This window comes from Micromys minutus, assembly GCF_963924665.1.
Source record: "Micromys minutus genome assembly, chromosome: 14".
Taxonomy (NCBI): Eukaryota; Metazoa; Chordata; class Mammalia; order Rodentia; family Muridae; genus Micromys; species Micromys minutus.
Genome location: NC_137983.1, coordinates 6,909,930 through 6,922,528, shown reverse-complemented (window position 1 = coordinate 6,922,528; position 12,599 = coordinate 6,909,930). Strand labels below are relative to the sequence as shown.

The 12,599-nt window shown below is 45.1% G+C and overlaps 1 protein-coding gene across 1 annotated transcript; it reads right to left on the bottom strand.

The window, feature by feature from the left end:
- Positions 1–4,928: 4,928 nt before the first annotated feature.
- APELA (apelin receptor early endogenous ligand) lies at positions 4,929–6,270 on the bottom strand (the record flags this gene model as incomplete). Its single annotated transcript, XM_080928424.1, has 2 exons — positions 4,929–5,017; positions 6,195–6,270. The coding sequence occupies 2 exons, from the start codon at positions 6,268–6,270 to the stop codon at positions 4,929–4,931; spliced, it is 165 nt and encodes a 54-aa protein (XP_080784550.1).
- Between the last annotated feature and the right edge of the window lie 6,329 nt (positions 6,271–12,599).

Below are 12,599 nucleotides of genomic sequence, written 5' to 3'. Positions count from 1 at the left end.
TGCCTTTACCTGCTGAGCCACCTCCCTGGCCCAGTAATAACCATTTACAGGGGATATAAACGATTAGAAGAGACTGCACAAGAATGAAATGGGTGACTGCTGACCAGTCATGAGATGCGGAGATGCACTTAAGTGAGAGACACATAAACGTGTGAATGTTTGTTTCAGGAGGCAGGCTTGTTAGCACTTAACCCCCCCCCCCCCCACATCCAGCCCAAAGAAAGAGAAAATGGGGCAGACAAAATGAGAGGAGGCTCAGGTGCCTGTGGCCCAGATAGAGGAAAGGCCATCCTTTCCAACACCAAAGAAGAGGTTAAGGATGGGTGGGATTAGGGCCATCTGATAACTTTTTCCCCCTGTGATGTAAAATATAGGTTTTGTTCTTTTGGGTTTTTGTTTTGTTTTGTTTTGTTTTGTTTTGTTTTATAAAGGTAAGAATTGGGAAAGGAATCGTTTCTGTGGAGGGCAAAGAGGCAGCTTGACCAGAGAACCACAATAACTTGCCAAACACAACAGACCTGAGATGAAATTGTTTCCAACTGACTTTGTAGAATTCTCCACCTGCAGTAACATTCCACATATTTGTGCTCAGTTCTAACACCCTTCGCCTGGTTGTAATAGTTGACTAATTAAACAAACAAACAAAAAAAAAATGACTAAGACACTTAGGAGCTGGGCACCAGGCTGCATACCCATGGCTCTGGCAGAAGCAGGAACCAACCCACAACCTGAGGCTGAGGCAGAAGGGCCACTCACCCCCAGGAATTCACGCTCAGCTGGGCAACAGAGGAAAAAGGCACAGAGAAATGCAGCGGTGCCTGCTTGTAAGCCCTGGCGCTGGAGGACCGGAGCACCCGAGAGCTAGAGACCAGAGAATCAGAAGTTCAAGGCTCTAGGGTGAAATGTGTCCTGTGAGTGCAGGCCAGCCAGAAGATACAGCAATGCCCTCTGCGCCCAACACACAGACACACACATTCACACATACTCACACACACACACATAGACACACACAGACACACAGAATCACACAAGTCACACACACACACACACAGACACCTCACATACACACAGACACATATTCACACATATACGCACACACACAGACACACACTCATACATACAGACACACACTTACACACAAATTCATACACACACAGACACACACAGGCACACACTCATAGGCACACACACATGTACACACACATATACACACAGATACACACTCATACATACAGACACACACTCACACACAAATACACACACACAGACACACACTCACAGACACATACTCACAGGCACAGACACACACTCACACACAAATACACACACACACACACACACACACATACACTCAAAGGAGAACCAGAAGTGATGAAAGGTATGACACACAGATGCTGAATGAGGACAGAAGCATTCTGAGAGAACACCTCCCGGAGAGGACGTGATCCACCCGCACGGTGGACAATGGACACACCGGTTTGAAAGGAATTTATGCCAAAGGTGGAGCTGGATTTCTGTGAGGAATGGAATGAGGAAGAATGGGAGAAATCCGAGGGGAAGGAGTGCATCAACTTGGTCAGGAGAAGACAGAATACTACCATTCTTAATCTTATTTTTGTTCTTCTGAAAGGGATCTCCCTCTGTAGACCAGGCTGGCTCAGACCTCACGGAAGTCTACCTGCCTCTGCTTCCTCAGCATTGAGATTAAACAAATGCACTACCGTGCTTGAAAAAATACCATGATTGCGTGCAGAGAAGACCACGGGAGAAGATAAAAAGCACACTTAATTTTGAGGTTGGATCTCAGGAGACTCTGGCTGACCCAGAACTCCAGACCTCCCTGCCTATCTCCTCCTCAGGAGCCCTGAGATTATAGAATGGACTACCCTACCTCGTTACAAGGCACATTTTAAATGTAAACGTAACGACAACCATTTATTATCTATAGTCTATATTGATTTGCTTATTTTTAGTTCTGTTGAGTCAGGGGGGTTCTGTAGCCCAGGTTTACCCTGATTTTGTCCAAGGACTGGAATTACTCACATAGGCTACCACAATTGACTTAGAAGCACATTCTGAATGTGCTAAGGAACCTAAGCAAGATTGATGAGAATTAGCATTTATAGGCAGGGTCTCATGTAGCCCAGGCTAGTCCTGGTTCTCTTACCTTACCTTCTGAGTGCTAGAAATAGAGGTGTGTGCCATAACAGCTGGCTGACAAGAAAGCAACTTAAAAAAATAATATCTTAAAAAAAAAAAAACTTTTAACAAGAAGATCTTTTCATAACCACTGTCTCTGAGAAGTGAAAAATGAGCCATAGGGTAGGGCAGGGACATTAGCTTTGATAGTGTTTATGGTCTTAAAATACACCTTATACTATGGAATGTGTTGGGTTTTGTCATCGAAGAGTCTTCATAATGGGCGCGTGGTTAGGGAGTGAATGCTTCTCATTGGAAACACTGCATGCAGTTGGGAGGTTTCTTGGAAGAAGGAAGTCACCAGAACCTTGTACCTCAACTGTCTTTACCCTCTCACATTATCTCAAAGCTTACATTTCCTGGCACCCCCTCTCTTGCTTTCCTACAGGCTAATTCTCTTAGAGCAGAGGGTGAGGTGGAAGTATCTCTGAGAAAAAAAAAATGTATCAAGGAGCCGCCACACACAGCACCGTTGATTGAGTCTGTTTTAAAGGCTCGCTGTCATGCTGAGGGTCAGCAAGGGACACCACAGGCGCTTTAAATGAACGGAGGGAAGATAATAGGCATTCTGTTAGATTGAGCTAAAAGTCTCGACCCGCAAAGGTTAATCATCTGCAACATGTCTGCCTTCAATGTGTTTACCTTAGCAACCCTGTCGCATTCTTACTGGATCCTGAGTCAAATGATCACATGGGATCTCATCTAAACCATGCAGAAAATGTGGAGACATGAAAGGAAGGCTTCGGTTTTGGTATGTACTACCTGAGTTCACGGAGGCTTGCATCACACAGTAGTCACTGTGTCTTTGTTACAACATTAACATGTGACATTGTGACAGCTTAGGTCCCTTGAGAACTATCCTCAAAGCCAAGGTGGGACTTACAATTGGTACTGGCCCAGCAGGACCTCGGGAAGTTATCTTAGTGTTTATCTTGTGTGGGCTCTTATAATAATTACTGGATTGCCACAGGTGACGTTTGTGTACTGGATGTGGAGCTAATGTAAACACTGGGGAAATGGATGCTGTAACGTGAGCAGGCTACAGAGCCACCAGCTCACTGTTAGAAAGGATCCTGGCTAACAGGCATATACTTGTTTTATTCAAATTTCCCTTTGGTTCATAAACTTGGCGTCTGGGTCAAATGTTCCCTTAACTTTGGCCAGTCAAATTGCGCCCCTTTATCAGGCTTCTTCACTGCCCTGATTTTTATAGTAGGGCATTTTTGCAGAAAAACAAGATAAAGGGTGGCTAACTACAGGGCCTGTGTTTGTATTTCCTCCCCATCTTCTTTGTGTATACAGGAATTCTTTGCTACTGTGAAACCACCCCCTCTCCCCTTTTTGTCATTCATGGAGGAATGCTGGGCTGGGGGTGGGGTGAATCTACAATTCCCTCATTTCCCCACAAACACAGTTTACTGCTGTCTTCCAAGGTGAGGCAGATCAGCACACACCAAGGGCTGTGGCACATCTAGTCCTGTGAAAGGCCACCACCTTTCCCAGAGCCTCCTACTGTTCTTCCCAGCTTCCCCTACCAAACGTACTTTTCATACCTTTGACAGTAATGTGTGTCAGATGTGTGCAGAAACCTTCACTTTCTGTCCTGTCCTCTGATAGATGCTTATTACTGACTTGCTCTTTCTTCATGTCCCCTCTAAGGCTTTCCCTGGGTTTGAAAGGCTCGCATTAAACAATAGACTTAGCAACCATTCTTTATAGCACATGAATAGGCCCATAAACGCTACAGTCCACAGACCAACTGAATAGCTAACTTAGCAAATGCCTGTGTGCCTTACTCAGTTTGTGTGTGTGTGTGTATGTGTGTGTGTGTGGGGGGGGATCTTTATAATATTTTTCTTTCTCAAGACATACTTTAAATGAGCCAAAAAGCTAAAATTCATTACAAGTGGTTATCTAATTCTCCTTTTTTCTTTCCTTCTTCCTTCCTTCATTTTCTTTCTTTTTCTTTCTTTCTTTCTTTCTTTCTTTCTTTCTTTCTTTCTTTCTTTCTTTCTTTCTGTTTCTCTCTCTCTCTCTCTCTCTCTCTCTCTCTCTCTCTCTCTCCCCTTCCTCTCTTTCTTCCTTTCTTTCTTGGAATGGCACAGGCAGCACTTGGGAGTAATCAAAGCTAGTCATGTTCCTGGAGGTACGCTGGAAAACTCACTGGCTCTCAGCGTGAGAACACAGAGGGGATTTCTTCTGAGGGATACAATCATCAAGTCTATTGCTACGAGCAAGGCTGGAAAGCCGTCTAGCTGTTGATAGTATTAAGTTGACTTTATTATACATTAAGCTTGAAGAGCTGAGGCTGTCCTGTCATTATCAAGAGGTCGGGTTAAAATCCCCACGTTTCCAAGCCCACACTGCTCTAAACAGTACATGTACTTACTCTAGCCACTGCTCTCCAAATCCATGTGCACATACTTTGATGATTACATCCCCCTGGAGCTGACTTTCTTTAAATTGTTAAAACTCCCAAATGTGCACAGTGTATTGGCTTCATACAACTATTGTTCAGACGCAATAGCCATGAGCATCTTCCCTTGGCCTATCCCCTTTTCTTTCTTTCACTCTTCCATGTGTAATGCATGCAACTCTTACACTTTTATATCACACAGTCATGCTCCCGCCACAAACTAGGACTACCGGTGTGTGAGTACCTGGGTAGGGGTGTTGGGAGGGGTTTACAGGGGGGTATGTGCGGGGGCGAGGGGTGGGGGGAAAATACCTCATGGGAAGGGCACTCGAGAATGAAGTGAAATGCATCTCCTGCGAAAGCAGTTGTGTCTGTATAGTTTTCTTCTCCTGGGAAAATTAACTGAAGAAAAGAGAAAGAAGGTCAATTTGATACATAAAGTATGTAAATATAAAACATCACAGTGTGTGGTGAAGGTGGCAGCATCTTCAAAGCAAAACTGTTATTCTCTCATCTGAGGTTAAACTGTAAACAAATCACTGGGCCCCTGACATACAGGTACATTCCTAACACCCGAGTTGGCAGAAAGACCTCGGTGGCCACAGCGTCCTGGACGTGTTTGTTTCGGGGCATTCTTAGGCTTCTTTAGGAAAGCGATGGTAGGTATTCTGTATTTTAGACAACCGGAGATCCTGTTTGAATTTTGGATCGAGTAGAGATTACTATGGCAGTAAAGAAGGACCTCCCCTCCCCCCCCCCAATGTATGTAAAAGGAATGATTGGAATAACCTCAGAGCAATCAAAGTCCTAATGGAAAGCAGCGCCTGGCTTCTCAGCCAAGACACATCATCTTCTGTCTAAGCAAAGGAACGTTTTATCCCGTCTGTACTGACACCCTTGGAGGTGACTCTTGTCATCTTTCTGCTGAAACTTGACTCTACAACTTTCTGTGAGAAAACAGCTGACACAATCCTTGAAAAAATTTTTTTAAATTTGACCATATATACCATTTACATTTTTTGCCTTAAATGTCATAATAAAAAACAATAATAAACAAACAAACAAACAAACAAACAAAACCTTGTCTCGTGTGACTAAGTGACCAAAGACTGCAGGCAGCCAGTGACCAGTTTTGTCACTGTCCATTGCTGCAGCATGATTTTGGCTACCCCAGTTCCCAGTGCCCCCCTTCAATCTGCATGCCCATGCTCTCCTGACAAACCTATTTAGATTTTGCATTTTACCTAAAAATCTAGGTTTATTAGTAGACCAACATTCTCACATCTGTTTACTTGTATGTACCACAATAGTTTTGAGAATTATTTTTTTTTAGAAAAAACTTGTAAAACATATCACAATGTTTCAAAAGGCAGCTACGTAGAAAAAAAAAATGCCCAAATAGCATCCCACAAGGAGATAACTAGTGTACTTCAGAAAGCCTAGGTATTTCCCTCAGTACTTTTGACTGACTGTAAGTGTACCTAAATTGTTCTCAGTATAAACAATCACACTTAAGAGACCCAGAGGTACAAACAGGAAAACAAACAATTTACCCTAGCCAATTATTTCAAAGACCTACCTGGTTTCTGTTCGCTGATGAAAAGGAGACTCATTGCAAAAATAAAAAATACCCAAAAGAGGGGCTGGAATCTCATCTTTTTTTTTCTTTTCTTCTTCTCTTCTTTTCTTTTCTTCTCTTCTCTCACTCCTTTTTAAACGCAAGTGAACGATAGTTCTCCAAGTAAAGAAACTGTCTGTAATTAGTCTGGGCAGTATCTGTCCGGCTCACCCCACATCCTATGGCCAGACCTCAGAGGGCTGCCAGCTGCTTTCTCCTGAGAAGGTTAATGATCACATCAGACAAGGTTACTGGTGCGCGGGGCTGTGGTCAGAGCTCCCAAGCCCCTCCTCCGCTCCGAGGCTCTCCTGCCACTCCCCCTTATCTCCATAAGCAAATATTGGTGAAACAGACCGTTCAGGCACGCAGTAACTTCAGTGGGAAGTTTTCTCCAAAGCTCCAAGGAGAGTGACTCCAATCAATCTGTTTCTGAAGAAATAGATAAAACGAGGCATTGCCTGCCCCCCCTCTCCCCTCCATTGCATCTGTTTAAACCTTGCACTGCCCATATTGGTCCCACATGCAGAAACCGGAGGGATGGACGGGAAATCTCGCTTTTGTCCTCCTGCAGAAGGAATGTCGGAGCTCTAACTTAGGATTCCCAAATGCTTTTGTATGGACTCTGTGCTGGAGCGTTTTCTCTTTGCCAAAGCTACTACAAAGTAGTGCCTGTCTATTTATATGAAATCTCCAAGTGGTTTAATGTGTGTACGCTCCCAGCGTCAGATTCCAGGAGTATAGAAGGTTCAGAAGCAAATCTGTGAAATGTTAATGTTTTTCATTTAAGTGCAATTTAAAAAGCAGTGGAGGTCAGTTTCATCTGCAGACATCCCAGTTTTCAAAAAGAAGGTCAGGCAAGCATCAGACATAAAATCGGTGCTCTGCTGTAAACTTGCAAGTGGTGTGGTGTCAGGTAAGCATCGCCTGCTCGGAGCCTGCACGGAGCCTGCACGGAACCTGCACTGCACGGAGCCTGCACGGAGCCTGCTCGGAGCCTGCTCGGAGCCTGCTCGGAGCCTGCACGGAGCCTTCACTGCACGGAGCCTGCACTGTACGGAACCTGCACGGAGCCTGCACGGAGCCTGCACGGAGCCTGCACGGAGCCTGCACTGCACGGAGCCTGCACGGAGCCTGCACAGAGCCTGCACTGCACGGAGCCTGCACGGAGCCTGCACAGAGCCTGCACTGCATGGAGCCTGCACGGAGCCTGCTCGGAGCCTGCACTGCTCGGAGCCTGCTCGGAGCCTGCACAGAGCCTACTCGGAGCCTGCACCACACTGAGCCTGTTCGGAGCCTGCACGGAGCTTGCTCGGAGCCTGCATGGAGCAGATTATAGACGGAGAAAGAAGGTTGTAGTTCATCTCTAAACAGAAGAAACAAACGAGTCTAATTTTTGTCTTGCGTATCCACCCACATCTCCTGTTTAAGGGCTTTCTTACCTGTAACAAAAAGCTGTTGTATATGAGGATTATTATAATTATTCCAACTCAAATGCACAAATTGTTTTGATTTAACAAATCAGCCTGTAAAATTTCCTATCTGCCTGGATATTGCAGATTATACAGACCTTTAAAAAATTCTGTAAAACATTTAAAAAAATTATTTAAGGTCAACTGTGGTGGTACTGTCTTTAATCCCAGCATTCAAAAGGCACAGGCAGGCAGATCTCTATGAGTTTCGGGCTAGCCTGGTCTACATAGTGAGGACCAGTACAGCCAAGGCTATATAACAGAATGACCCTGTCTCAAAATTAGATGATAGAAGTTAGATAGATAGATAGATAGATAGATAAAATTATCTGTCTATCTATCTATCTATCTGTTTGTCTGTCTGTCTGTCTGTCTATCTATCTATTGCCTGCATGTATGTCTGAGTACCGTGTAGATGCAGTGCCCACAGAGTCTAGAAGTGGACATCAGGTCCCCTGGAGCTGTAGTTACCGGCAGCAGTGAGCCCCTGTGTGCTGGAGTGAACTCGGGTCCTCTGACAGAGCAGCTTCTGCTCCTAACTGCTGAGATGCTTCTCCAGACCTGTTTCATATTTATTGTTGTTGGGTTGTTTAAAAAAAAAAAAGAAGTAAGGCCTAAGCCGGGCGTCGTAGCACTTGCCTTTAATCCCAGCGCTCAGGAGGCAGAGGCAGTGGATCTGAGAGTCTAAGGCCAGCCTGGTCTACAGAGCATGAGTTCTGGGACAGCCAGGGCTACACAGAGAAATGCTGTCTCAAACAAAAACAGAGACAAAAAAAGAATTTTATGAAGCTGGAGAGATGGCTGGCTGTGTGGGTAAGAGGGCTCCCTGCTCTTCCAGAGGACCTGAGTTCGGTTCCCAGCAGCCACACTTGAAACTCCAGCTCCAGCTGTTTTCTGGCCTCTGCAGGTACCTGCCTTCAAGTGTGCACATCCACATACAGAATACACATACATACGTGTGTGTGTGTGTGTGTGTGTGTGTGTGTCCAAGTGTGCACATCCACATACAGACTACACATATATACATAATTTAAAACAACAACAACAAAGAACTGTGTGTGTGTGTGTCCAAGTGTGCACATCCACATACAGAATACATATATACATAATTTAAAACAACAACAACAAAGAACTGTGTGTGTGTGTGTGTGTGTGTGTGTGTCCAAGGAGGTGAGAAGAAGGTGATGGATCACCTGTAGTTCAAGTTAGTCATGACACCTGATGCACTGGTGAGGAGAACACGGGTCAGGCCTTCAGGAAGAGTAATAAGTGCTCTTAACTGCTGAGCTGTCTCTTTGGCCCTAGTGCAGACTTTCATAGTTGATTTTATAGTTGAAATAATGGCCTAACCCACACAGCCAGTGTAGACTTAGGAGAAATTCCCAACTCCTGGGAAACAGAGTCCAGGCACATCTTAATGAGTTTGAAGCCATTCTGGCCTATGGAGGGAGTTCCAGGCCAGCTTGGGTCACAGAGACCCTGTTCTTTCTGGAGAAATTGAGGTTTCCTTTCAAGAATTCTTAGCCTGGCTAATAGAAATTTGAAGCAGAATCGATGAAAGGAAGCTCAAGGATAGTTTTATTAGAGTTTTTTTTTTGGGGGGGGGGATGACAAAAGGACAAGACAGATAAGATGTACCAGTTTGCCTAGCTAAATACTTGGAATTTCTGTTGGTGAAGTTATAAAGGTTTAGTGAAGGAATATATTAAACTTGTGAGATGGTAGACATTTATTTATATAGTTCAAATTATTTCTGAAAAATTGTGATGTTTGGTGGTGGTGGTGGTGGTGGTGGTGGTGGTGATGGAGGTGGTGGTGGTGGTGGTGGTGGTGGTGAAGGTGGTGGTGATGGTGGTGGTGGTGATGGTGGTGGTGATGGTGGTGGTGGTGGTGGTGATGGTGATGGTGATGGTGGTGGTGGTGGTGGTGGTGGTGGTGGTGATGGTGGTGGTGATGGTGGTTGTGATGGTGGTGGTGATGGTGGTGGTGATGGTGATGGTGGTGGTGATGGTGGTGGTGGTGGTGGAGGTGGTACAGCAATCCTTTAATCCTGGTACCTGGGAGGCAGAGGCAGGCAGATCTCTGAGTTGGAGGCCAGCCTAGTCTACAGAGCAAGTTCCAGGTCAGCCAGGGTTACCCAGAGAAACCTTGTCTGGAAAACCCAAAAGAGAAAATGTGTCTAACCACACTTGCCTTCAACAGTTTTTTCTTTTTTTACACACAGTATCGAACATGAGTATAGAATTGGTGGACAATTGAAATGCCAGACACTGCGGAACAATGTCATATGACCAACGTTTGCATAGATGTGTAGCAATGGTAGTGGTCAGTCATTCGTCCTGGCATTGAGCAACGGTGAGGAGAATTGCTGGCAGGAAGGCGGAGTCCGAATGGTGCCTGTGGCACTCTGCACAGTGACCAGCATGCAGCTGTTGGGGTGATGACTTTTTCATACAGTGTCCACACAGGCCAGCCTCCAGCCGGTGAACCAAAAGCACTGGCCCTCTGGGCCAGGCACCATGCTGAATATGTTACTTCACAGGATCTACCCTAGACACTGAAGTATTTATTATCCTCCATGCTTACCTGATGAAGGATTTGATTGCTAAGAAAGAAGAGTGGGTGGGGGTCAATTCCATGACTTGAGTTTTCAGCCATTTTGCTCCAGTTTCTTCTTTAAGGTGCAAGTTCTAGTTCCATTGTTAAAAGTAGCTTACTGAAGCCAGTATAAAAATCAGGATCTGCTGGCTGTGGTGGTGCCTACCATGAATCAAAGTATTTGGGAGGCAGAGGCAGGCAATCTCTATGAGTTTGAGACCAGCCTGAACTTCAGAACCAGTTCCAAAACAACCAGGGCACAAAGAAACCTTATCTTAAAACACACACACACACACATACACACACACACACACATACACACACACACACAAAGATCATGAAAATGAGGGTATTTCTTGGATGTGGTAGGGCATGCCTTTAATTCCAGTGATAGAGAAGGAATTCAAGGCTGTTTTCACTACATGGGATTCCCAGGCTCACTAGCCATGTATAGAGCCTCTTTTAAAAGAATAGCCAACTGTCATCTAGATTTTTATCTACCCCTAGCTTAATGCAACCCTCAGCCTTTATCAGGGAATATCACAGAAGCTTCACTTGTGATGGAGTACAGTAATTCCTAGAGAGAGCCACCAGTGAAGGAAGTACCAAGAATGTGCTGTGGTGTGCTGGACCCTAAATGAGACATGTGAATCACCTCAACCCCAAAACTCAAGGAATACAGTAGAAACAGACTGAAAAGAAGCCGGGGGGGGGGGTTGGGGGGAGGCTGTGAAACAGTGTCCTCTGGACAGAACAGGACTGACGAGCTCATAAACGTACCACAACGGTGGCTATCCACACAGGCACCCTCAACATCTCATCATGAAAGGAAGATTGGCTATTGGCTACCCCTCCTGAGGGACTATTGCCAGTTAATGGTGGCTGAGGAAAGGGTTCCACTTTCTTCAGTGGTGTAGCTTCTTAGAGGTTGTCCATGCTCCAGGAAGTCCCCCCAGCCCCCATCTCACCCAGGAACCCTAGTTAAACTCACCAGCCATACACAAAGGCAGGAAAGCAGGGTGAAAAACAATCGGGAACAAGAAATGTTTCCACGGGATGAGAACAGGGTTAGACAAGGCAATGGGGGTGAAAAGGACTGAACCTCAGTATATGAATGAACACTAACCCCAAAGAATGCTGTTTCTAAAGATACAGTAACAATTTATTTCTTGAATTAAGGTCAGTAGTCCCTTCAGACTTTATGTCAGTCTAGAACTCAGAGTGTGATGGTCTGAACAGGAATGGCGCCCAGACACTCTTGAAGGGAGTGGTACCGTCAGGAGGTGTGACGTTATTGGAGTAAGTGTGCCACTGGAGGGTGGACTTTGAGGTTTCAAATGCTCAACACAGGCCCGCTGTCTCTCTTCTTGCTGCCTGATGGTCTAGTTCTTTCTCCAGCATCATGTTTGCCATTGTGTCACTCTACTTCCTGCCGTGACGATCATAAATTCCTGATCCTATAAACCAGCCCTAGTTAATTGTCTTTCTTATAAACAATTATAAAACAGAATATGGCCCATATCTGGAAACGGAGTCATTGCTTGTTTTGGTGTACTCAGGGTAAAATGTACATACTAGGCAATTGATCTCCCATCCCCACGGATCTTTGCACGTATAATTATTATTGAGACCATACAGTACTAGGGTGACTCCTAAATCCAACATGATATCTGTCCTTGTAGGAAAAAAGATACCGAGATCGATACATTGGCATATGCCTTATTTAATCTTGGGAGACAGAAGCAGGAGGATCTCTGTGAGCTTGAGGCCGGTCTGCTTACGTAATGGGGTCCAGGACAGTCGGGGCTACACAGTGAGAGATGGTTGCTGTGGAAAGTTCTGCAAATTTGAAGAAATATTTGGAAGGAAAGGAGGAGAAAGAGGCACTGAACCATAAATGGAGAACACCAGGCAACAGAGGCAGAAATGAAAGCTGAGGGTGTTAGCGCATGCTGTAATCTCAGAATCTGGGAGTCTGCTGCAGGAGAACAAGAAGTTCGAAACCAGCTTCCCTGACACATCGGCTTAGAGGCCAGCCTGAGCTACATTAGTCTAGATCCCAGAAACAAGCACCAGATGAGATTTGAACATGCTGCCACACACCGAGCCGTGAATGCCAAGGCTGCTAGGAGAGATGTGGAACAGTTCCATTGTCTAAGACTTGTCCCACCCCCAAATAATCAGTTCTACTGACCTTGAATTTTGGACTTTTGATCTCTTGGACTACAAAATAATGATAATAATTTCTGTTGTTTTAAGCCACTGAGTCTCTGATATTTTGTTATATCAGCCCCAGAAA